The sequence below is a fragment of the Homalodisca vitripennis genome, chromosome 1 (genome assembly GCF_021130785.1).
Source record: "Homalodisca vitripennis isolate AUS2020 chromosome 1, UT_GWSS_2.1, whole genome shotgun sequence".
Taxonomy (NCBI): domain Eukaryota; kingdom Metazoa; phylum Arthropoda; class Insecta; order Hemiptera; family Cicadellidae; genus Homalodisca; species Homalodisca vitripennis.
The window spans coordinates 159059312-159087269 of NC_060207.1; the positions used below are offsets into that span (position 1 = coordinate 159059312).

At 33.5% G+C, this 27958-nt stretch overlaps 2 protein-coding genes across 5 annotated transcripts in view; one reads left to right on the forward strand and one right to left on the reverse strand.

The window, feature by feature from the left end:
- LOC124375096 (trichohyalin) overlaps positions 1–8444 on the reverse strand; it is a 91130-nt gene extending 82686 nt beyond the window's left edge. For both annotated transcript variants that reach the window (XM_046833257.1, XM_046833231.1), the window contains exon 1: positions 8371–8444. In XM_046833257.1, the coding sequence (XP_046689213.1) occupies positions 8371–8429 (59 nt within the window). In that variant the 5' untranslated portion in view covers positions 8430–8444. The remainder of the gene's footprint in view (positions 1–8370) is intronic.
- The window catches only part of LOC124375152 (protein SERAC1), a 55095-nt gene that overhangs the window by 8033 nt on the left and 19104 nt on the right, over positions 1–27958 (forward strand). Inside the window, exons 1-10 of one of the 3 annotated variants that reach the window (XM_046833271.1) lie at positions 11845–12043; positions 12299–12417; positions 13935–14114; positions 15395–15519; positions 15966–16067; positions 16405–16540; positions 16763–16906; positions 18724–18972; positions 25480–25681; positions 26656–26814. In XM_046833271.1, coding sequence (XP_046689227.1) covers positions 11964–12043; positions 12299–12417; positions 13935–14114; positions 15395–15519; positions 15966–16067; positions 16405–16540; positions 16763–16906; positions 18724–18972; positions 25480–25681; positions 26656–26814 — 1496 coding nt within the window. In that variant the 5' untranslated portion in view covers positions 11845–11963. Of the gene's footprint in view, positions 1–11844; positions 12044–12298; positions 12418–13934; positions 14115–15394; positions 15520–15965; positions 16068–16404; positions 16541–16762; positions 16907–18723; positions 18973–25479; positions 25682–26655; positions 26815–27958 lie in introns of those variants that run through there. The other 2 variants (XM_046833265.1, XM_046833278.1) reach the window with 2 other exon arrangements.

Below are 27958 nucleotides of genomic sequence, written 5' to 3' on the forward strand. Positions count from 1 at the left end.
ATAGAATACATATAATGTATTTCTCATACCCAAATGAATAGACTTACAGGCTTAAAAGATGAGCTTCCCAAATCCAAAAGAACACATGCAGTATGAATTGTGCAACACGATTTGCGTAGTTAAACAATCCTTCTTGGAGTACAATCTAAATTTAGTCATGACGCTACGACTTTTAGCCTACACTCATATAAGAATACAAATCTATTTATATGTGGTAATTGAAAGGCGTTTTTTACCTCTCAAATTTAGATCACAGAAGATGAGATGTAAACAATGTACAGTGAGGCGGAGATTGTACGAGCGGTTTAGGGCGCACCATTTTAGCCGACCTTGGCTTACAGACTTACAGCTGCGAAGTCTGGCAAACACGATGGCATACTTAAGGTACCGTGGTGCTAATGGAACTATTAACATCATTGCGTCATGTTTCTCGCTAAAACATTCATTCTGGCATTTATGAGAGATTGGAGTGGTGGCAAAGAAAAATTTTAATTAGGTATCTTTGTGAAACCCATCAATAAATTTATTCCATGAAAATTTCCGATGGATTGAAAACTAATAGCCAGAAACACATTAATACACACTGCATGACATTATTATACAGAATGAAAAGTGAACAAAATATAAAAATAGTTCAGTTTTTGTCATAATACATGAATAGTTTGTTAAACAAAACTCTGTACATTCTGGAGTGGAATAATATTGAACAGAAGTAACAAACATATAAGAAATTACGGCAGCATGAATACGCGATTGTTATCACACTGAGTCGGCTAATTTGTAATAAACCGCTGCACTTGTGTACTTGAGAGTGTTAATTTGTCTGAACTTGAAGGTCAGCCAAGAGTGACCTTGAAATGTAGCAGCAGGAACGACAGGAATGACGCACCGAGAGGTACGCAGAAGGAATGAATGAAGAGGGACTCGCGGGGCCGTTGCCCTTTGCGGGAGATATGTGAACTCGCTCTATTGTTGTATCGTACCAACATAATAACAAACATTGTACATGCTCGATTATTATATTTGCATGTAATTAAAATGAGCGAACGTGAGTAGAAAATTATCCATAAAATTGAATAACAACATGGAATTAAATAATTTTTACAACCCAAATGAATATATGAGTGTGACATCAAAATATGAACGTATTTTACATTACATTGTTAAGGAGTATAAAATAGTAATAAGAGTTATTTAAAATAATTTGTATAATTTAAAATTAAATATAATATAAATTTAATTTGAAGTTTAAAGATGACAGACAGATGACATACTTTTTTACTTTGACAAAAGGATTTGATACGATTGAAATATAATTTTCGTGTTACTACCTTGGGGTGGCTGTCCTGTAAAATTAATTTTAATACTAGGTATATTTATTAGCCTACTATATATACTATATACTATATATACTACTAACTGTAGCACCATGGATACAGTACAATTCAACTTAATAACAGAAGACGTTATTAGTTCATCCAAAATCTTTAAAGTTGCTTGTTTTATTTATATTTTAACGTAAATTTGCTTTTATTATTTATAGGTTACAGTATATAATAATAATAATAATAATACAAGTAATAATATTTATAATATTTATTTTTATTTATTATATTTATTTATTATTTTATTTATATTTATTTATATAATATTTATATATTATTATTTGTGTTGAGAATCACACAAAGCACGTCACTAATATACACTAGACGTGTGGAAGTTTCTCTATGGGCTACAAGCCGGAGGATCACTGCTACTACACTCGAATTTTTAAAATACATTCTTTTTAATGAAGATTATTGGACAACCATAAGAAATACTGTATAATCGGTTGAGTAATATAAAAATTCATTTTAAAAATACGACTATGAGATAGTTCAGCAACATTCGATTCAAAATGAATATGCATTAGAATTAGGAGCTCATATTTAATTTGTTTTACATTTTTCGGTAATATATTCAGTTGGCAGTAGTTCTTTTCCCACGCTCTTCCCACGTAATGCAGTTATTCTTCAGTATTAATAGCAATATTTTCAGTAATATATTCAGTTGGCAGTAGTTCTTTTCCCACGCTCTTCCCACGTAATGCAGTTATTCTTCAGTATTAATAGCAATATTTTCAGTAATATATTCAGTTGGCAGTAGTTCTTTTCCCAAGCTCTTCCCACGTAATGCAGTTATTCTTCAGTATTAATAGCAATATTTTCAGTAATATATTCAGTTGGCAGTAGTTCTTTTCCCACGCTCTTCCCACGTAATGCAGTTATTCTTCAGTATTAATAGCAATATTTTCAGTAATATATTCAGTTGGCAGTAGTTCTTTTCCCAAGCTCTTCCCACGTAATGCAGTTATTCTTCAGTATTAATAGCAATATTTTCAGTAATATAAATTCAGTAGTTAGAGGGTAGTATGCATATTACGATAAATAACGTAAATAAATTCCTAAGAGTCAATTAATGTAATAGCTCTACCTACAAATGGACGCGTCTCCTTAGTCATACTACATTAACGGTTCAAATGGTGAACACACAAACAAACTTTTTTTTAGAATCAATTTAATATAATAGCTGTACAAAGGAAATCGATAGATAATACAGGCACTAAAATGTAAGGAACAATTTTTCACGAAACAGCCTCAATTAGAAAAAGTTAATTACAACGACGTGGACGAAATAGAGAGCGTAAAAATGAACCAGAATACGGCAAGATAACATAAACGGGACATCATAAGATGCAAGTAGCTATACTTTTCGCGTTGTTGATCTAAAGCACTAAACCAGAAATAGGCTTGTTTATTGTGCACCTGGCTCGGTGAACCTATTTATCAAATTCTAGCTTGCATTAAGGAGTGACGTTAAAGTTTGCATACTTTTAAGTTTGAAATAAAAAATACGTTTATAATATTAGTATATCTTATCAAAAAAATTATTCTTCTAAAATCTCCGAATTTTAACCAAAGTTAATGATCTTTTCCTTAGTGACTATTTATCTGGACAAGTACTATATTTATTACACAAAGTTTGGCTGAAATCCATTGAAAATTACTGTAGTTATCGTTGTTGCCATATGTTGTTGCATTATCGTAAACTTCGTGCAACTTCGAACGACCTTGAAATCTTAATAGATCTCTATCGTGAAATAAAGGTTTAAACAGAAATGTTTTTAAGTTGGTTACCATACAAACTTTATATCTGTAGTCTGTATTTTGCTATGGCAAGTATAAATATTTTGCATAAACTGCTAACATTCGTCATAAGAGTAGATGTTATTAGATACTGAAGAAGGACGACCTGGTAAAGACAATGACATTCAGGTGGTACGCAGAGTTCCTGTTTCCTGTGTTAACTGATATGTACGCTGCAAACGTTGCCAAAGTCATTAAAACTAGTTCTGTCTCCGGAAGCTAATTTCCTCGTCATGTACGATCTCGTGTTTTATTGGACTCCCCGAGAATCAAAAACCACGATCTCTCGGTAGCTTGGAGTTATAGATCGGCCAAGTTATCTGCAAGTATTTTCCGGATATTCTGTCATAATGATGTTCGTAATGGATGTTTGTATTTGAACTATTTAAAATCAAGTAGAAGTAGCTCAACTATTTTGACAAAGCGAAGTGTGGTTTTTTAATTGGCGGTTGTGCAGGGTTAATGGAAGTAGGATCAGTATTAATAGTGTGGCCCTGAGTAGGACGGGCTGGCCCGGGGCCCGCAGCTCTGGGAATTGCCCACTCACTCACTCACATGCGCTGCAATACTTGTAATGTACTACAACACCTCGCACTCGTACTGAGCCGCAAATCTCGGCCAGCAACATGTCTCTCTGTCCATTGTGGTTCTCATTAAATTGACAGGATTTTAGGTTGTGTATCATGTTATCAATGCACGGAACAAAATTATTAATTACGTATCAAAATCGAATTGATGATTATGATACGTAACTGATGTAGGGTAATCAGCCGAGTACTGTGCACACCGCGGATGATAAGAACGTGGCGAACACTCCAATGGAATTTCGTATCGTATCGTGGCGATGTTTACGAAGAGTTTGCTGGTAGTTTCGGATTCTGTAACACTACTTTTATCACTATATAGGTTACATAACATTACAATGAGCAAAGGATTTTGAGGCAAAGTCAAATCCAACTTCACCTAGTTCGGGTTTAACGCCAACATCGAGCAATATTTATTTTTTTAAATCATAATATCGAGCATACTAAGCGTGCCTGTCCCCTGTGCCGTTCGGTCCGCCCAAGCGCTGACTGCAGCATATCTGACTTCCACTAACTTCGTGTGACGTCCACAGAAGTAAGACTTGAGGGATCCCTTCCTTAAGGAATTCCATGGAGAGGAATTTGTAATATCAGAAAACTATGTAAAAAGCTGTTTAAATCTACGTTATACGTAACAAGTGAGAGGATGTATTGGAGATGAATCCTCCTCTATAAATGTTGAAAATGAACCATATTTGTGGTCATATTCACCCTCCTCCCAACCCTCCCCCCCAACTAATGACCTATGATTAAAAGAGGTGTACGGGAAATGTCTGACATCACCTACCTTTTTAAAACACTTTTATTATAAAAATGTTTTCACTTAGGGAAATTAAATGTTTGTACGCAGAAAGTTTGCATGAGCTTCGAGTGAGTGAGGACCATGGCGCATTTCCCACATGAGATTTGGCTGACCACTGACGCTAACAAGGACTAACTATCTGCAGGATATCTTGAGAAAAATTGGGTTTCAAATTATAATGTTACATATTATTTTGCTTACTGACAAAATAATATTTATCACGTACAACCCTAGGCTGGAAAATATTCTCTCTTATTGTCTTTCCATGTTTCGGTTTGTCTGCCTTCCGCAGGATATCTCAAGACCGAAATGAACTATATACTTGAAATTCTGTGTGTTTCGCTATCACGTAAGGGACTGGCAAAACTCCTCTTCTCTCGATTTGTCCGTCTGTCTGCCTTTTTTGCACGAAATTTGAAGAAAAAATCTACCTATAGATTTGAAGTTTTGAATGAAACTCCATGTCTACACAGGCATAATATGAAATTTCCTTTCTCTTATTATGTTTAGAGTCTTGATTGTTGAAACAATTAAAAACACAACGGATGCCATATCAGTAAATCACGACTTTTACAACGTGATTTGAATTTTCACTCCAACAAATTGTCATTTACAAAAATCTCAAATCTGCTGATCATGAATTACGTGTTATGTTTTGTGGAAGACTATTGCACTTCATTAATCATGGACACGTTTTGCAGCATTTAATAATGTCTGATAGCTCATTTTGAGATTTATGGTCATCTCTAAGCAACAAAATTTTCATTACTGGTTTATAGAGAATTCTAGGGAAATCCATCAACGACCTCTGCCTATTGAGAAAGTGACTGTTTGGGGTGATGTTGCACGTTTTGGTGTTATTGGGCCTTATTTGTTTTAATTAAAACTGTGAAAGAGTTCCTGTACCTTGAAATGATTCAGAACTTCTTATTCCCACAATTACATAAGTTGGGACTAGAAATGAACTCATTATGGTATCAGCAAGATGGATCGATTGAGCACATGGCACATGTCTTAATGACTCTCTAACAAAGACTGTTCCCGGGACATCACATTTCACGTTTTCTGGTCCTCACTGCTTGCGATTTGTGCTTGTGGGGCTACCTTAAGAGCAAAGTATTTATCACGAAATCACACACCATTGCCGATTTAAAGAACTGCATAAGAAATGAGGTTGCTGAAATTCTAATGTCCATTATATGCCGTGTAATGGTAAATTTCCAGAAAAGATTGCAGACATGGGGAACATTTATGTGATATTTTATTCCATAAATACAAATGGCATAACTATGTACATAATTTGACTACTTAAATAAATTTAAAGCATTATTTCATTTCGAAAACTGTGGTCCTTGTGGTTAATGTTATCAAAGATATATTCTTACAGGTCAATTTCAACCATATCTTCAGTTTTATCTTATTTTAGAACATTTTCAAACAGACAACTGTCGTGTAACAGTTTACATAATATTAGGTTAAAATCAATCACAGAGATAGAAACTCAAATGATGCAAGATCTTATTTTGGCGCCCTCCTCCCCCTTCACAAATCCGCGACCATTCATTTGCTCCTATACAACCATCATAGTTATTTCATTCACACTGTATATGTTTTATTTTTGTAGTAAATATCCGCTCCGAGACAGCCACACCACCAAACATCTCAAGAAGTATTTGTTACAAATGGAAAGTGGGGGAAGAGAGTTGATAGTTTACTGCAGTAGCGTATTTAAGGATTTGATTTTAAGAGGGCCAACCCATCAACTTATGGGGAGGGGATACATTGAAATTAACTTTTTTTAATAATATGTATTAAAGAGACAGGATGTTTTAAACATGCCAGCTAAAACATCTATAAATAGTCGAAGAATTTTATTACTGAGAGACTTGTACAGAAACGACTTCTTCAAACATTATATTAGTATACTCATCGTCCAATTAATAATCCTATCTACTATGTAGTGATGAATAATATCAACTATCTAATGTACAGTATTTACTTTCTCTAATCTTAACTGGCAATGTAAGACAATCGTCTCTCGGAAAATATTCGTGGTTTTGCGCCCTCCCCGAAAAGGCTCCTCTGAACGTGAACGGATTTCACGGGCATAGAGCCGCTCGTCATCCATAAAGTGTTTAGTAACATTTATCATTCTTTGTCATACACATGGTCTCACAAAAACACCGCAAAATAATTTTAACTGTTCCCTGTAAAAATAGTCCAAAATCATGTGTACATTTGTTGGATCTTTTTTCGTTTAGCTAAAGAGCTACAGGAACAGCTCGCACCGGTTGAACTTACACTAATTTTATATAGTTTTTACTGGAATTTAGTAACTAGTAATTACTTATAATATACATACCGAGTCAAAGTCAAAGTGGTGTTGAAACGCTCCGTATTTTTAATCATTACATCTCATATAAACATTTCAACGTTCATTTTTATTGGATTTGAAGTCGAATTAATATCGTATTAATTATAATATTGTTATTATGTATCGTATTAATAACATTATAGAACATTTGTGTAGCATTTATCTTAATATTTGTAGCCGCTTATTTTTTCTGTTTATTATAGTGAGAGTGAGAGGATTTGTTTAACTTACCCAACTAATTTAGATAAACACATTTAAATATTTTTCATTTATGGTTGCATGAATTTAAAGAAATCAGTGGTATTGATTAGGAGTGCATGAGCCAATGCATAAAACAATCAAATCAATGCTATTAAAATAAAATATGTTAATATTTGCGATAAATTCTCCTCCTAAATGCTCCTCTAAATGATTTAAGTTATTAAGGAAACAAGAAGCGTCTACATTATTAATCAACTTTTGTGTAAATTTAGTTTGCTAGAGTTGTTTCTGTCAATATATTATTATTTTACTTTTTCATGGATTCTCGTCGATTTGAAATAAATTAACTATAAACAGAGGGGAATGGTAGAATAATTGTCCGTAAGGTAAATGGAATCATTGTTGAAACGTGACTTCTTGTTGACTTAGCGATGGAAGCACGTATTTATTTGCGAGCATTGGAACTGTATAGGAAATAAGAGTACTCTCTATTAAGATACTCTCAAAGAATTCTATTTCTGATACAAACAGAACATTGAATTATTTTGAAGCAGACCTTATTATTCTCATAGACTACCTTTAATAACAAAACTTTCCCAATATGTAAAGTTTCACCATTTTAATATGTAATGCACAGTCGTGAGATTGCAGAAGTTCATGCGGAAGTCATAACTAGTTGTGGATTTTGTTGAAACTGTCTTATCACATTTCCAGCTATGTAACGGGGAGCGACGAAACGTCTATAGCTATCGACTATAGCGTCTATAGTCTGTTTACTTGTAAGCGAACGTAACATTAATATACAAATAAAACTGAACGGATACACCATAAATAGCGATACACAAATTCAATAAACGTTACGTTTTACACTAAAACAATGTTTATGTGAAGTAATGTATCTTCTTAAATCCGCCAAGCGTATGTTCTCGTGTGTACACAGCAGTAAAGCAGCCAACACAACACACCTCATCAGGAAAAGTGCACCCATATAAGGAAGTCAAAGGCAAGTGTGCTATTTACATCTATAAAAATTTCAGACGTACAAGACATAGGCTAAACAAATCCCAACATCACATCAAAATTAAAAGAACTTGTCTTCGCAAGTTCGGTCCACGTCAACCCCCAGCAAGGTAGTAGCTACGTTTGCCCATACCAAAACATACCAATGGACCCCAAAGACGAACAACAACACAATACAGACAAGGTTCCTGGAAGCACTGTTACCAATACTCGATGAGGTCGTTGACCTCCTGGGAGCACGGCAGGTACAGGAGACAGTCCATGGTACCGGGCACTAGACTACTGAGGCGCGGGAGCTGGCCCACAGCCCACGGTGGTGACAGGTGCCCGGCACGGCAGGCCCAGCTCGAGTATAATTGGCTGGCAATTGGCTTTGGCGACCTCTCACAACAACACGGCCCAGCCTTGATTACGTTATCTGATACCGTGCTTGTAGTAGTACTCTAGAATCTGTATTGTCACCACCACCAAGAGAGCTGCAAGAGAGGAGAAATCTCTTAGGTGTATAAACTGGCTCACTCGACAAGGTCAATAAGGAAGTTATGTAAATATAACATTTAAATGACTCACCTTATCGTTTTAAAGTAGCGACTCATGAAATATATGAAAACATTTCTGAAAACCGCCAAAGGAAGAGAAGTTCTAGAGTCTACTAAATGACTGACACAAACAATATTTATTTTAAAGATATGCACAACATAGTGGCTATGCTATCCAAACAACTTTTATCCTCTGTTATTTTGTTAGCTTTAAACGTTGTACTGCTTTATCTGTTATAGTACGAGGAATATCATTTCAAGCGTGGCCATTTGGCTTTATTTATTAATAATGTAAATACCTCTCAATTAATAATTTTAATACTAGTGTTATCCCTTGTAATTAATCTTCTATAAACATTTGAAGTTAATAGTATAGCTCAGGCATAAGTGCTTTAAAAACAGTTTATTCACCACAACCCAGATTTACTATAGTAATGTACGTAAAAGGGGTTAGTGAGCGTTAAGTTTTTATAGTAACTGGGGACTCTCCTGCCTACATTGTGTGCCACCCATAACTAGGTGTGTTCTCTGCTCCCAGATCTGCCTTACCCAAATTGCTGTTTTTTTGTATGTAAATCTTTGGAAATGTTAAATAATAAAATAATAACACAGTTCTTATTAACCAAACTTGAATAACTTTATTATAACAATCACAATTAATTGAAAACATAAAACTGAACGTATGATTTAAATAACAAGTAGATATAAACATATGATGTTTACAGTCCTATCGACAAAGGTAATAGGAAATATTCTTTAGGGCTGGAAATAAATATGTGGCTATCAAAAGATTCTAAGGTTACAGCGTGTACTATAGAATAAAATCACGTTAGTTACGTAATTAAAAACCCTACATGTTTTAAAATATTTCAACTTTCTCTATAACATTAAAATTCGTTTGGACTGTAAGGATCATTTTTTTGCTCATCAATTTTTCAGGATCGATGCCGTATTTTAAACAAGGATCAATTTTTGCTCTTGTTTTCCACAGGCACGATCAATAATTATAAAAAATTATCTAACTCCTAATTAATTCTGAAACTTTTAGAAAATGTAATTCATATCTGTACTGTATATATTTTGCATACAACGTTCTTGAAACATAATGGCACTTTTATTTGTTTTTTGTTCTAGACGGACGACTGAGTCATGTTTTTATCAACACGCACATTTGAATTTATGAAAGAGGCAATGCGTACCTGCAATGTTTCGAAAAGTGTTATCTTCTTTTACATTCTTGAAAGGATTCAGGCTTCTTCCCACTTGATTTTATTGTTGGAGAATACAATACTAATATTGAAATCTTTGGGGTATCAGGCAAACTTTGTGAATTAATTCAAACAATGAATTCTTAAAGTTTAATAGCTACGTAACGCTGCGCAAACCCTCCACCCACCAAGGAGCGTTGCGTAATTTAGACATAGCCCCATATAGATTTGAACCTCTTTCGATTTTGTAAAAGTATTCAATGGCACCATGATAACAACTATTACAATTACTCTCTACCTACACTCTGGCCATAATCTATCTGACTACATGTATACAACATTTTATGATTTTAGAATCAGCGTGCATTTTGGTCGTAACGGAAGAGGCATACCACAGTCTACAGATTAAGAAAAACATACCGAGTCAAAAGGCATTAAATTTGTATTCACCTTCGAGTTACAGTGTGAAGTACAAACATAATGAATGCAACTGAAAGATCTTAATTCGGCGAAAATGTGTTTTTACGCTGAGCGAAGCCTAAATCTTGCTAACTGCAAAAAGCGCTTGCCAAACTACAAATAAGAACGCCAGACGCGAGCGCCGGATGGGTCTTTGGCGCGTTTCTCACGTTGCTCTAGACGGTTGTAGTCGCACTTTTAATCGGCCTATATATATATATATATATATATATATATATATATATATATATATATATGACCTATTATATATTTATATTGTTTCTTTCAAAACCAAAATCGAAATAATTTGTAAAAATCTTCTTTTATAAATTCATAAATTTGTAATTTGGGTTAGATTAAATAAGAAGAGGTCTTAAAAGTCGAACATCGTTAACTAATTTGTCTATAACTAATTATACATTCATATATATACATCTTTTTAGTCAAAATTAATATCGTTTCAGGAATGAAAGTAATATAAGTTATAACTTACGCTCTTAAGCTCTTTAGTTTTAATTTGTTCTAAAGTACCATAAAGCACAATATTAAAACGTAATATATAAAGCAATAGAAAATATAGAATGCATAGTATAACATAAATGTAATATATAGACATGAAAAGCAGTATAAAAACAGTATTTTTATGAACACTCGTTATTTAAGAATACATGCAAATATTAACTACAGAAAATGTATTTTGGAAAAACTGATTTTGTATCAAAATTCTTGGCCTACAGCCCCAGAACTGTATAATTAACTATTGTCAACACAGTTATAAATGTTGTAGGTTTCCACCACATGTTTCGGAACAAAGTTTCCATCATCAGGTGGTTAAAAACAGGTAAAAGTGCTCCACAGGGGGGTTGTTAAAATGTTTAAAAATTACTACGTTTTTGTATTCATATGGTGAATTTTATTATTTAGTGTGATTTTGTATGTCTTGTCTGTTCTTTATGTTGTATGTAAGAGTGAGCATTTTCAAATTTATGTATTACTTATAGTTTGGTTGATAAAAATAACAATTTTAATGTGTGGTCAAGCTAACAATTATACGAGTACATTTATTTCAATGTTTTGCAGATATTTTGCAGTTAGTTCGAATACATTTTTGCAGTTCTTCAATTGTTTAACATTCTTACAATATCAATTTCTTGAATATTTAAGTTTAACATTTAAAGAGCTGTAAATGCACAAAATACTAAACAATTTTTACCTATTTATAAACGTTCTATGATGACTCGCTCTTCTGCATAAACTTTATAATTATTCATTGTTGTTATCTATTCTTAATACCCAACTATGTTGCCTATCTATATAGAACTTGAACCAAGAACCTCTTGCTCCAAAAACTCAAAGCTTGACTTCTATAGTAATGGGGGCCACATATGTTTAAATATGATCATACACTATGATTTATTTCCTAATCTGTATTGATATTATTCTTTTATTAGAAACATGTGATAAATATTTACAAATACAGTTTACCTACAAATGTAAAAAAACTGTATTAATATTTTTGCATAGTAATTTCTGTATATTCAAAATTTTTAAATAAAAGTGTGAGTGCATATTATTTTATACTTATGCATAGATGGGTCAATCAGAATGGAAACAAAAGCTGTTTAATTTAGGTTATGTGAAACCCTTAGGCACAACATTTATAGTGACAGGGTAAGATAAATTGAGTTATATAGTTGATATTTGAGTTGGGTAGTTGGGTTATATTTTGTGCATACAGTAGTGAACATAAGTTTTTATGTGGGAAGTCAGAAATGTGTTTGCACTTGTGCTGCTTGACATGTGTATAACCATCTTTTATAACAATGAATAAAAACAAACAAAACGAAGAACAGCCAGGCAGGATAGAACAATGACGCTACAGTGATTTATATTATATTTCAATTTGAGCAGTTTGTCTTGTTACAGTTTGGGTTGGTTGTTGTATGAAGTACATGCCACAGCCAACACACTCAAAACTGTTGGCCAGGTGAGGATTATAAGGCATGGAGTAAAGTATATCCACATTGATGAAACCATTACTAAAGGTATCGTTTAATTTTCTTAAAACATAAAAAATTAGTTTTTGACTATGTTGATTAATTTGAGTTTATAAAAAGACCAGTACATGTAATCTGAAATAAATCAAAAACATATCAGTAAGTTGTTAGTTTATGGCATTTCAAAATTGATGTGGTCGTATTTCAGGGTGTACTCTATGAATTAAAACAAGTGTTTTTTCATCTACAAATATGGGGAAAATACTTTCCCTCAAAGTTATTACCATTAAACATAGGAAAACAGTAATACTCAGCATCTAAAGTATTGCACTAATTATCGTTAAACTTTCCATTAGATTTTGTACAATAAATTTTATTTTTATAAATGATATTTTATATCCCAACTTTCTGAAGCTGTAACATGGGGCAGACATATTTCCATTCCCATGTTCACACATGAGGAAAATCTTATTTTGACCCCACTAGAACACCAGTAAAATCATCTCTTATCAATTTTTTAACATACTGTATAAAGGATTACTAGCTACTAGTTACTATAGGAAATCCTACATTAGGAACTAACTTTTTTAATCTGGTCAGTTTGTGTATATGTTCAAGATAAAAAAGGGTAATGAGTTTTATTGTATTAGTATAAAGTACAAAAATATTTATTTACCTTGCAATTAAGATGTCAAGATTTCAATAACGTGGAAGTCATAAAACATTTATTTTATATTTTTTAGAATATGATTATTCGCGACCTCTTTTTCATCTCATGTTCTGTTCCTATGAATTTATTTATTATTTCACTTGCTGCATTTTTAAACTTTCCTTAGTTTTATTTTCTCTGCTTCCTGTATTGATATTGTTACATACCTATCTAGCTTACCAATGTTAATATTTTTAAAGTAATAAGGTACAGTATTCTTATAAAATTTGGCTATACCTGTGTTTAAACTTAATGTTTAAATTAGCCTATTTCCCACTTGTACACTAGATTCGTCCAAATACAAGTTTGAGTTCAAGTCATATTTTATTGAAATTTGGTTCAAATTAAATTTTTATTTTGTGTTGGATGGATGAATATGGGTAATAAAGCAAGCCATCAGTATAATTGATCTTAAATGTTATTGAAAATACATTTTGTTGTAAATCATAAAATATAAAAACGTTTCAGTATGCTTTCATCTTCATCTTGTACAATGCATACAGTGAGATATATACATAAAAGTACATATAGGGTACATCTACATGTATCTCAAAATATTCTAGGTGTATTAACAAATATAAAAAAAGACAATTTTAAACATTAATATGTTGCTGACCTTAATAATCTTTAAGTTTAATTTAAAATTGTGTTTTACACATACACACACAACCTGTTTATGAAATTTTCGACATAATGATTTTCCATATAGCAAAATATAGATATGAAAAGGTACTTCCAGAACAAATTCTATGTGCCAAGTTAGACTAAGTCATAATTTAATCTTAAACTACCTTCTTGTTTCCTTTCCATTTCAGTCTTTTGATCACAAACTCTGCTGGAGTATGGAATGTTCCAGGATTGAGACTAGGAAATCAAGGGTATCTGGAGCATCATGTGGGGCGGTGGAGACTCTCTAGCTGGCTTCAGCGTTTCAGGTACAGGCTGGCCCAGAGACTCCTGCATTTAGCTCAGACAGAGGACTGGCAGTGGCGGACTGTGGCGGTCCACCATCTAGCACGTCTCCACCACCTGTCAGGTAGAATAACTCACCCATAAAATAAAAAAAATGTTATATCTAAATTGTTTAATAAGGCACATATATTCAGTATCCTCCAGGTTTACACTCATTATAAGTAACAACTATTATGCTTCTTTCCTCTGCTAATACTGCCACACATGTTATTACAGTAGTTCAACTATTATTATGTTTATGAGGGTTGTCACAGAAAAGAAGGAAAAGTTTAAATTAAATTGATAAATGTTACGAGTTCTGTACAAATTATTTAGGTCAAATGTCACATTCATAGGGCTCTATGAATATACCACTGAAAAAAATCAATGACAGAAGAATTAAACATGATTAGATTTGAATTGAAAACTTTAGCTTCAGAAGTCTAACAGTAGAACTAAATTCTGAAATATAATGATAAACTTTACTAAATAGTTAATCATGTTAAAATAAAGAAGAAAGTTTTTATGTCTGAAATGTTTTGTTGTCTCTCTATCTGTACATTTGTACTTTTTATGTTATAACAATTTTGCAAGTAATGATCACAAAAATATGATACACAAAACACATGATACACTCATAAAGACTTGTTACAGGAAAAACAACAAAAACTGTTCTTGATCAAATCCAAAATGGTGGTTTGTTAAAAATATATGTTAAATTTCACAAAAACCTCATCCCATATAAAAATTTACAAACATGATTATTTTTTTAAATTTTATACTGAAACTGACAGTATTGAATTCATTAAAATTGCACAATATAAAACACTGCATTTATCTCGAGTCAGATATACCTGTATGTGAAAGTTTTTATAACAAATCTTAAATAAGTTAATTATTTTATTATAATAAAATACCATAAAACTTTTGAACACTAAAATAAGTTGCAAGTTTTCAACAGAGTGGCTGGCCAGTGGGATGATTAGTGAGGTGCAGGGATAAATGAGATCTTCAGTTAGAAAAAAATAAGAGTTAAAGAATTTTAAGGATCTGAAAATTACTCAATATCTCAGAATTTTAAGGAACTGAAAATTACTCAAAATCTCAGAAAACTTGTATTAACCTTTCATAACAAGTTCTTCTGAGCTGTTGACAAAATTAGATACAGGTACACTGATTGATTTTCCTATATATATGAATGCTATGAAGTGGAAAAACACTCCTGACAAGGAATTTATCAACAGGTTCACCTAACTTTTATTCAAGGTTAAGTGCAAAATTTAAGGTTCATTTCACAATGTTATTTTACTGCGTACTTGATCTAATCGGTTATGAACTCAGATTGTATTCATTGATATGTCTCAGAGGCAGATCGGATACAACTGGCTCAGGCCTGTGACTGCCACACTGCTGTGGGTTTGGCCAGGAGTCGGGACACCAGAGACGGCTTCTTCCTCCCCCCACCTTTGTACAAGACCACAGACAATGAGGTACAGGGAGCACCAGCAGATATCATTTGCAAATATGACAGTCAAAACAGAGAAGAAATAGTATTTCCTGTTTATTCTCAGAAATTTCTGTAATGTTATAACCGTAATGAATGGTGTAAAGGTAAATAAGATATTCTGGATATTCAATTACCGTACAGTAAAGGGATACATTATTAAAATTAAGGCTTTATCCTAACGGCAATATATATATATATATATATATAAAAGACTTATGTGTTTGTCACTTCTAAACTATAACAATGATAGTCCCAGTGATAACTAAATTAAGACTGATCCATTAATGCTAACTGAGTTAATCTTGCAATTATGTACATGTTAGTATATTTACTATTCATTAACATGAAATATTTGAAAGTGGTAATCATAATTTCTTAGAGAACAGGGATACCTTTTTTATACTCTCTTGATTTCTGACTGATTTACAGGAGTTGGTCACAGAGATAAGAGACATACTGTACAAACTGAATAAAAGTAGTGGTCATCTGTGTGTCAAGTATTTTTTATCCAAGGCATTTCCAGAGTATGAGGTTGGTACAAACATTATATTAACCCAGTATAACGATATGTACTTAACAATATATACAGTATAGTATTGAGACTAAGTGTGCAAGATAAGAACACTTTTAAAATAAAATAACACCTTTATTATCAAAACTTTTCTAAAAAAGAATGTTGAAAAAATTTTCTCTTCATGGCTAACAAGAAAAAAATTCAAAATACTTTGTATTAAAACTTTTCTTCCACTTTATTTTGTTAGTTGTGTAAAATTAAATTAAACAAACTGTATTTTATCAAAAAATATTCAAAGCTTGCATCAGTTCCATCATTGTGAACCTACATTATCCATGTCTTGCTTGTGTATAGAAACAAAGCAACTACCTGATGGATGCAGAAGTCATGCTGACTGAGCCATGGACCATACTGACATCTCAGGACAATCTTCTTCCTTTGTGTGTTCAGGCATTAGACCATCACATCTCCACACTTTGCAATGAAACTTGTAAGTCTAGAGTGTGTAGCCTATAAACTGTGTTTATATGAGGTGTGACACAAAAATCACAAACTGATAAGCAGCACAATGCCAGATTTATTAATAAATAATTACTTTATAATATGATATCACTGAGTACAAAATTAAATCATTTTTACTTTTTAGTATAGTAATTACATTTGTACAGTCAATAATTACTATATTTACATCACACTTGTTCATTATTTACAGATCTTGTAGAGCTGGGAGGGTTACCTCTGTTGATGTCCATTTATCAACAATACAAAAACAACAGCAGTGTTTGCAAAATGATCTGCAGAATTTTGGCAAGAATCTGTTCACATCAAGAATTTCTCCCTCAGGTTTTTTCATCCGGTAAAGTATTCTAGATAGCAGACTTTAGCAATTATCCTAGAAAAAAATATTTTGGAAACATTTCTTTACATTGTTTAATGTTAACTGTTATTTTTGTTTGGTATCAATTTCAAAAGTTCAACTACTATAGTTTTTTAATAGTTTTATGCTCTCACTTTGAGGTTTTTAACAGGGCAAGATTAAGGGAAGTTTGGTAGTTTGAGAGCAGTTCTAATGGTCTGCCTAAACAGAACTAAATTTTGTATGTATGCGTTAAAGGAATATGTTTAATAAACCTTAGGTGTATGATGTTTATCTGGAATAAACAAGGTTAGTACCTTAAGTCCGGCCTATACACTTCTAATAACTTGCCAGAATCTCTTAAGTATTGTCTGCCTGTCTCTGACATTCAAGGGTAAGTACCATGAGGTGGTTAAATCATCAAAGAACATTTTCATCTCCTATTAAGGTGAGTGTAAGAGGGGTGCCAAATATTCTTTCAACTTCTTTAAAAGAGGAGCATGTTCGTTGCTCCTAAGGATTTGTTTATTGAATACAATGCTAATTATCATTATAAAAATATTTATTACAATAGAAAGCAATGCTAGTAAATGGAAACACTGCTATAAAGGACACTACAAATCATTGGGATAGGTGAATGTTAACACTATGGTGGGAATAACTGAAAAGATCATAATAATAGTTCTCTACTGTAATAGTTCTCTCGGATATTAGGACTGGATTGACATGGGCTTAAAGGGCTAAAGGGCAGTACGGCAGTTTACAGGAGCATCAAATTTCGGGGAAGAAAATTTAGAAATAGATAAACTAAAAACATTTCAAAATATAATGATAAAATGTATTAAAACAAACATTTTAAAATATAACTGAATATAGGTCTGAAAAAGTAAGATGTTTTAGCATCGTTTTAGAATTAAAATAGGTTCTTTTTGTAGCTCAATAATTCTTCTGCTGCCTACTGTACAATATAGTGCAGTATACTACAACGTGACACTGATGAAAAATTAATCAACTCGACGCTTGATTATAGTGCAGGTTTGATAAAAAATGTCATAGAGAAAGTCTGACATTCAATGTGCGGTCATCAGTTCAATATTTCTATAATCTCTTTCATACTGTGATCACCATACTGATTTCAGAATTCTGCTAAATCTGTGCCATGATCTCTACAAAATAGGATGCATAGTTTGTTGGGAACTTGACTGATTGACCTGTTGTCTGCCACCCATTGCCGCTGCTGTGCAGTCTATATTCTACAATGATCACACTTGTAAAAAAACCTCTTTGATCATATTTTGTAGCAACAAAATGTTTTACTCTAAATAATTAACATGTTTTCTTTTTGAGGATTACAATAGCTTATTGGCTGAGTGTTAATGAAGTTTATCAATTAAGGAGTTGGAAAAATTTCATTTCTGTCTATCTGTTTTGCATGATATCTCGAAAACAAACTGATCTATAACTTGAAATTTTGCATTTGTAGCTTCATTTCTATGTAGGAAACACTGAATTTGAGGATAGTGCATGTCACTCCATGGGATATAACTAAATGTTAGAAAATATGTTTACAATGGCCTTATGGGTAACCATGATGGCAATGAAAAATATCAGTATAAATAAATTTATAAACAAGCTAAGTAAAACTGTAAGCTTATGAATATTTAACATGTAACATTAACACATGTAGCTTATACATACAGTAAAAAGACAGATTGTAAAGCCCTTGTTAGACTTTCACTTGCTTCAATTGTGAACTGGAGCAGGAAGTTAGATGCTATTTAGACTCATATTGTTTACAACGAATTGTACATCTCTAGGATGGATAGGAGTCCTGGCTATGTGGCTGGAGAGTGAGGATCAACACCTTAGTCTGCTGGCCGGTCAGAGCCTGGCTAATCTGGACAGGGATGACATGACCCAGGCACATTATGGCAGACATGTGGTCCCACTTTATCCTACGTATCGAGCTCACCAGCCTCTTGTAGATGTTGTGTTCGTACACGGACTCCTGGGTAGCGTGCTCAGTACTTGGCGGCAGCGAGACTCCACTCACTCGGCCATCTTAGGTCAGTTTTATATTTTATATTATAATAACCAAAATTACAACAATTTTCATTTCTGTTCTTTGTATGGGTTTGTCTGATACATACCTTTGAATCTTCTTATGCAATATAATTATTATTTTCTGAGCATTAACGAAACCTATAATCAGAGGGTCTGGAGAAATTCCAGCTCTGTCTGTATGTCTATTTGTATGATATCTCGAAAATGAACTGACCTATAGAATTGAAATTGTGCATGAAGCTCCATTTCTATGTTAGCAACACTTCAATTCAATTCAATTCAATAATATCTTTATTCACACATTCATCAAGAATGGTTACAGAGTCAACACATGCAGTAAAAATTGATGTCATCAAGAAGTAGGTAAACTAGTTTAAAACTATTATAAATGCAAAGAGAAAATATCTTTAAAATTGGCTATTAACTAACATTTCTGTAAAATAAAATATATATGAGGAGAAAATATATGAATGCATATACATACACATACATGTCTTAAATAATAGCATTAACAGAATTAAAAAACTCATTCAAACTATAAATTGTAGAGTTTATCAACAGGCTGTTCAGTCTTTTCTTCAGAGTTTTAGAGTCACATGTTTTGAAGTTTTCTGGAAGCATGTTAAAGAGTCTTGCACCGCTATAGGAAGGCTTCTTGGTGTAAAGGGTTGTTCTATGCGCTGGAAGGGATATATCATTTGCCCGTCTTGTTGTGTAGCTGTTGACGTCACCAACCCTTGGTAATCTTTCTCTTGAGGCGTGGGTGATTACCTCGATGATGTATATGGACACTACTGTGAGTATCTCAAAAGATTTAAAAGCCTCTCTACAAGATTCTTGTGGCTGTAGTCCTGCCATGATCCGCATAACCCGCTTCTGTAATACCAGGACACGATGAAGGTTGCCGGCAGATGAACTTCCCCACAGAGTTATTCCATATCGAACATGTGATTCGAACAGAGCGTGATATGCGGCTTTCAAAGCGATAGAGGTACCAATGGATTTAATCCTCTTCATTGCAAAGATTGCAGAGCTAAGCCTTGAACACAGTTGGTCGGTGTGATTGCTCCAGGAGAGGCCTTGATCCAGAGTTAGGCCTAAGTGTTTTGTGTTGTCAACTCTCTGAAGATCTGGGGGCTCAGTCAAGCATTCTTTTAATCGTCCAGAAGCGAGATATTTTGTCTTTGCAGCGTTAAAAACTAGGTCGTTATTTGAGCAATATTGTTGTGACATACTGACTGATATGAAGGTACGAATGTCCAGGTCTTCAATGGCATTGCCACTCGTTACAAGAACGGTGTCATCAGCAAACATGACTGGGTAGCTTATATTACCCAAATACTTAGGTAGGTCTGCAGTAAAAAGAACAAACAGAACCGGGCCCAACACTGAACCCTGGGGAACACCTCTTGTAACAGCCAAGGGCCCAGATCTTGCAGTCCTCTCTGTTCCATCCAGGTTTTGTTTTATTTCAACGACCTGTTCTCTTCCCGTTAAGTAACTCTCAAACCACTTGACTGTAGTCCCTCCAAAACCAAGAGATTTAATTTTGTTGATAATTAAACTATAGCCCAAACAGTCAAACGCCTTACTTAAATCAAGGAAAACACTTGTAACTGTGTTCCCTTCCTCCAAGTTGTCAATGATGTGTTCTATTAAATCGGTAAAAGCACTTGTGGTTGATCTTCCAGGGATAAACCCATGTTGTCTATCAGGCAGGAGATTGTTGAGTTTAAGGTGGTTTTGAATTCTGGTTAAAATTATTTTTTCTATGATTTTTGAAATAGTTGGGATTAGGGATATCGGCCTGAAATTTTGTAGCTCCTTTTTGCTTCCCTGCTTATGAAGGGGATAAACTTTAGATATTTTGAGTTTGCTAGGAAAAATCCCCTGAGACAAAGACTTGTTGATTATATCTGTAATGGGTAAAAATACTTCACCAATGCAAAACTTTAGCAGCTTAGAGCTCACGTCATCGATACCTGAAGAAGATGTTGACTTCAGTGACATTATAGTGTTAAAAACTTCACTGAAGGAAGTGAGTCTCCATTCCATAAGTGAAGTTCCAAGAAAAGAAGTATCACTCATAACAATGGCTCTTGATTGATTGTTTTGCAGTAGAGTTTGCTCGGCTATATTGGAAAAAAAGATATTAAAGTGTTCACACAATTTGTCTGGGTCTTCTTCTACCTTTCCTCCAACATCAATCTGCCATCTTGCCCCTGCACTGTCTTTTCTTGACATTCTCTCACTATTGATGACAGTCCAGATGGCTTTAGATTTATTACTTGACTCAGCAATAAGGCTTTCATTTTCTTCCCGTCTTAGAGTTTTTAGTTTTAGATCATACATTTTTTTCTTGTTAAACGCATCCACTTTGTCTTGCTCACTTCCAGTTTTTTTATATTTGTCAAGCGCCAGGATGAACTCTTTTCTAAGGCTGTTAGCTTCTGGGTTGTGTAGGGCTAGAATTTTTCCTCTATTTTTTTTCGGTATGCAAATTTTACTTGGACATGTGATGTCAAGGGCTATTGTCAGGGTATCAATAAAGTTCATGTAAGCCTCGTCTGCTGTAGCTGCCTGATAGACTCTGTCCCATGATTGAAGTGACAGGATGTCCTTGAAGTGCTGGAGGTTGTCAGGATTAAATTGTCTGTGAGTAGTTCTAAAAGCTTCATTTTTCTTTATTGGGGCGTCAACGTAGCAAAGCTGTCCCATATGATCTGAAAGGCCCGTATTTTCCACTATGACTTTTACTCTGTCAGTGTTAAGATTGGTGCAGACAATGTCAATGGAAGTAGCAGAGGTATTAGTGACTCTTGTAGGAGGCAACGGTATTCTGGTTACATCGAAGGTGGCGAGTGCTTCGCATAATGCTACATTTTCTCTTGATGGAAGCAAGCAATTTACATTGATATCACCAACAATACAAATTCCACTGTTGTCACAAGGAAGTAAGCTGAGGGTATCAGTTAACAGGGCCAAGGCATTGTCAAGAGGAGCACTGGGTGGTCGATATATCCCAAGAATGTATAAACATGATTTCCTGTCGAATGTTATCCTGATTGAAGACATTTCACATACGAGTTCTTCTGAATGGTCAGCAATATTAACACTCTCCACCTCATTAGCCATGTCAGTGTGCTTGTAGATGGCAACACCACCTTTCCTGTGACTCTCTCTGCAAAATGCAGTTACCAGACAGTAGTCCACCAAGCATACATTTTTCAAAGTTGATTCACTTAGTCCATGTTCTGTGAGGACAACACTAAATCGGGCTTGTGGATGTGTACAAAGTGATTTAGTCTATCGATTTTATTGCACAGCCAATCTATGTTCTGATGGAAGATTTGAATCTTGTCTTTAAATTTGAATTCAAGAAGATTCTGCATCGAGTTTTGCTTCTTTGAGTTGGGTCTAAAAAAGTCTGGGTTTCTGAAGAGTTTGAATTTTGGAGTGGTGATTTAATTGTTAGTACAGGTTGACGGCATAATTTTGGATCCACCGTGACATTCAGTTTTTTTGACAGGGTTTGGCTGGCTCCCTCAGTGGCAGTTTGATTCAGTTTTTTGGACAGGGTTTGGCTGGCTCCCTCAGTGGCGGTTTGATTCAGTTTTTTGGATTGATTTCGAAGTTTGTGCCTGTCACCCCATGGAATTGACTGAGCATTTTTACATTGGTCTTATGGGTAACCAAGATGGCAATGAGAAAATGGTAAAATAAATTTGTAAAAAAAACTCAATACATCCATGAGATTCAAACATAACACATACTGTACCCCAACACATATAACATTATTTTATAGTGACTTGATGTGTTGACTTTTATTATTTAAACAATCATATGAAAACCAATTGAATTAACAAAAATGGGAATGAATCATGTAACATATGTCAAGAAAGATTTGAAATGTAGACTTAAATTTCAATTGTTCTAAAATTTTAATCTCTATGTCTGCTTTGTATGTCTGGCACAAACTCAAACTTTGCTTTTCAATTACAGCTTCTTCCTCAATATATGTCTAAAGACATTGAAAGAGGTTACTGATTTTTCCAGAAAATTCAAATTTTTGACTAAGACCCCCTAAGACTGAGTCAAGAAGCTTATAGAAAACATTGATTCTGAAAAGCAATATAAAAACTAGAAAATGTAGGACTTTGTTTGTTTTTTATGTAACTGGGATTCTATTTTTAGTAATGCTCATAAAAAATCCATGCTTAAGAATTTTTATAATTTATTTATGAAATAAATTAATTAGTTGTAATCATGTACATTTATATAGCTAAGCGGAAAATAAAGTTATTAATGCTAGGATTTACAAAACAAATTTTTCAAAGGGTAATAGCATTCATAAAGAAATTTTAGGCAAAATTTAACTATATCAAAATAGTATGTTTGGCATTTTAAACGGCAACACTTTGTGAGACAACAAGAGTGACTCATTGATTAATATTAATTAATGGTAATATAACGACAGTGACGATAAAGACTAATGCATCAAAGAAGATTGGTGGGAAATACCAGCTGAATGCAGTAAATATAGCCTCTTATGGCTAATTATGGGACCTGTGCCAGACGTTTATTATTTGTATTATTATCTATAATTTTACACACTCTAGCGCTTACAACTGATTACCTAAAAGAAGTGTATGAAGTTTAGGATTTTCTTGTAGTAAAATGCAATTGTTTTCTTTGCGCCTGAGTATAAAGAAATGAAGCACTTTTATTCACATTATCTACACCATATAGTTTCGTATAAATTCACACATCACACTATTAAGATAAATATTTATTGTAAGTAAACAATTCAGTTGTCAATCGGACCAATAAACTCAAAGAACTATAAGCTTAATAGTCAACAGAAAAAGCTTTTTCATAAAACTATTTTCTTAAAACAAACGAAAACATATCACTCAATTACCTGTGTGTGTTATAAAATCAGAGTTACATTAATCTTCTCTAAAGTTCTACACAGAATTGTCCAAAACCAATCACATAAGAACATAAAAACAGCACGAGTTTGAAGGAAATATAGGCTTAGTACCGTATTGTTTTACGTTCAGGTTGCAACCTGTGGCAAGAAAGGGAAGCATGGGAAGGGGTGGTAAGTCACTGCCTTTGCGTCTGTGCGGCACAGGGCACGTAAGAAAATGAGCGACCAGTGCCAGGCAGGCACCAGGGTTCTCGCCACCATCCTCAGTGTTTACAATTGGTTTAGAATGAAATGAAGCTAAACCAATAATTCTCTGCATATTAATGTATGTTAATAAAAAGAGCAGCTGTAAAGCATTTGAACTTAACCTGTCATTATTTTTACTTTTAAGCACTGGGATGTTTTTAATAACAAATTATATATATATATATATATATATATATATATATATATATATATATATATATATATATATATATATATATATATATATATGTCTGCTGGGCCCTTTGTGAGTCTGGGTCCTTTGCATTTGCCCCCGTCTCCCCTGTCGCTGACCCTGTGCATTAACACTTTGAAAGATTTAAATTTATATAAGGTGAGGTCAAATTTGCTACCTAACTATTAATATATGTTAACAATATTATATTTAATATCAGAATTTCTGTTTATATAGATAAATCAAGAATCATTAAAATTCACTATACTTGAAATTTTATGTTAAGTGTACAAACTACTCTAAATTTATACTAACAATAAAACTCATAATCTAATTAAACAACCTACAAATGTATAATACTGCTGCATTTGCCAGTAGCAGACAAACCATATAGTCATATACATAAAATATCTGAATACATATGGATATCTTTTATATATTTGAGTAGATTTACTCATTACACCAAAAATGAGGTTAAGTACTCTGTGGCTTATCCAAAATTGTATTTATTGTTACTTGTTAACTGAGATAGACGCCTAAGGTAGATGCCGATGGTGTGTGCTGTATTTTAAAAGCAGTTAAGAATACTCAGTATGGAGCCTTAGTGAAGGGTTTAACTACTTGTATTGTCTGTTGACATTTATTGGACAGTAGTTTCAACACATTGATTGCTCAGACACTATACTGCATGCTGTAGTTTAATCACTCAGTATAGATCCACATTGAAGGTGTCAGAGGATCTTGGTTTCATTAAGTTTGGATGATGGTATCACCATTGAGTTTAATTTTAGTGAGCACCATAAGCTTATAGCAACAGTGCAAACTACACCAACTGCATTTGTTACTAAATTAAGTCTTAATATCTTGTAGTAAACTAAAAGAAAACACAGTTTTAAACAAAAAAATGTTATTTAACCTTTTTGAAACAAAATAGGATTGTCAAAAATAAATAGGTTATAAAAATATTTCCTATTTTTTAATGTTTCTTTTCTATATAGCACTTCTTTATAAGAGAACCTAGACATAAAAATTATTAGAAAAAGGCTGTATGGAAAATACTAATTTATTGTCGAAGTATATAGGTTTTCTTCATTGTTCCATTTATCACTGATAAATATAGATAGGTTTTAATCCAAGGTCTACAGAAGGAGGATATAATGGAGGATACCTGCAGAAGAAGACGACATTCGAGTGACGAACATACGGAGGAGTATCTGACGACCATGACGGAACTGACAGACTCAGAATGGGATCAGATAGGCTCAGACTTTGAGTTTGTCTTCACTGACTTTCCTCTGCACTGCAAGACTCAGAGCTGTCAGCAGTTTACTCTCAGTGGGTAAAGATCTCGTAACTTATGTATTTAATTTTATTTGTTAATTTTAACATACAATGCAAGCCAGTGATCTTTCAGACTATTGGGAGAGGCAGATTGTTAAGCTGTGATCATTTCTGCTGTGCTTATTGAAATAGAAATTGGTGGATATACAGTATAAGAAAACATATTTTAGTAAATCAGCTTATAATTTAAAAAAATTACATTTAAGGGTTGTTGTCGATTATTTATAGAATAACACACTTTAAAAAGAGAAATTTTCAGGTGAATGAGCATTTCAATGATAGCCCAATAATGATGGACAACATGGGAAACGTTTTATGTCCTGCCACGTATTAGTGTTGATCAAAACATTCTATTTGGTTTTAATGTATATTTTAAATATCTTAATGTATTTTAGTCTTTTATGTTTATGAAAATTCACCTGTCATAAAATTATGAAGTAATGTGATACTAAGAATACATAAATAAATAAAAATCCCTTGATATGTCCTGTTGCAGATTATGAATGGGAATCACAACCAACAGTCATTAACACACACAATCATAATTGAAGTTATTAGATTAAAAACATGCCCTGTGCTAAAAGTTGGCCGAAGTAGCTGAATGTAGAACAAAAGATGAGTGAGACTGAACATACTACCTACTGAAAGTAATGACAGGTTTCTAGAAATTCCTTAACAGACTTAACATGTCATGAAATGTTTAGGAATTTTTTCCGAGATAAATATAATTTTAATATTTAGTAATTTATCTGTAACCAGGTCATTTCCATGTCACATTTCACTATATATATATATATATATATATATATATATATATATATATATATATATATATATATATATATTTGCAGAGAGTGTAGTTTTGTGTTAGTTGTATTTTTCATGAAAATATCACATAACTGGTAAAAAAATTACTAGTGAAAGAATTTTAATTTGGCAAGTATTGCCAATTATGTTACTAAAATGTTCCAGGAATGACAGTCGGGTTAGGCAGCAAGGAAACGACAAGTCCTACACGTTGTGCTGGCCCAAGGACTGGTTACCTCAGGACTGTCCTTCTATAAGAGTGTTAGGTGTTGACTACGAAAGTCGTCTTTCTGACTGGTTTCCCACCTGTTCTGAGAAACTCAGGTAGTATTTATTTAAAACGGAATAATAAAAATGTATCAAATGGTCCTCAATGTTTTTATGACATTATTAACTATTCAATCAACTAATGTACTAAACTCCGCATGTGAGAGGGGAACACAGATTAATTATATCCAACCCAACACAGCCAATGCAGTGCTTGTGTTTATTTCATTCCATCTACTGTTGTTATCATACCATCTTACACCCTCTGTGTCTTGAAACGTGGCCCTCTGCACCCACGTTCCCCACTAGTGAAGTTGTTTTGGTTCTATCTGGATGAACACTGTTTGATATTTTTCCAAACCTTGTATCACTTACATTTAGGTAACTTTATAAATGTTTTGGAATGAAAAATTACTAAATTACCAATATTAACCTACATTGAGGTGGGGAGGATTGTCTTGCTTAATAGGTCAAGTCCACAATGGAAAGTAATATTTGGAATTGTGTTTCCTCATTGTCAGTAGATGTTTAATAAGGCTGTACCTATAGATATCATGACTAATCTGAAAACTGTTACTCGTAGAAGCTTGAATGCTGGTCTTTCATTCTTTCAAGGCATCAGTCAGTGATGGTAAGATTACTCCACAGTACTCAGTGGTTTTGTTCCATGGAATCTTTGCAGGATTTGGCTATAATTCTCCTCTACTAATCTTGAATGTTATATCTATATGGAATGTAATGTTGAAAGCCTCTTACAATTAAATGGATGAAGGTTTTCAGCTTCTTGTCCTAAAAACATGATCGTGAACCCTTGTATCTATAAAATAGTCACATGAGTCCTGTCTCTCTCCCTAGTGAAGACTTCTGGATATTAAATAGGGTAAGAATTACACATCCTGAAGCACTTTTGGTGATGTAATGCCTGAGCATCACACTATCGCTCTCTGGGGGTGGAATGAGCTCTCTTGCTTCACACCACCTCCTTTGTACTTTGTGTCTCTCTCAAGTCTCATTACATTGAGATTCCTCCTCAGAGTATTGTATCCTGTAAGCAGACTCATAATTGCCCTCACAGAGCCTTACACCATACCAAATTACGGCTGATCCCCAATATTGGCCCAAATGTGAGGGCCTTGAACTGTATTTCATCCAGTGTAATCAAATTTATTCCAAGTCTCAAAAAATGCTTGAAGAGTCCACT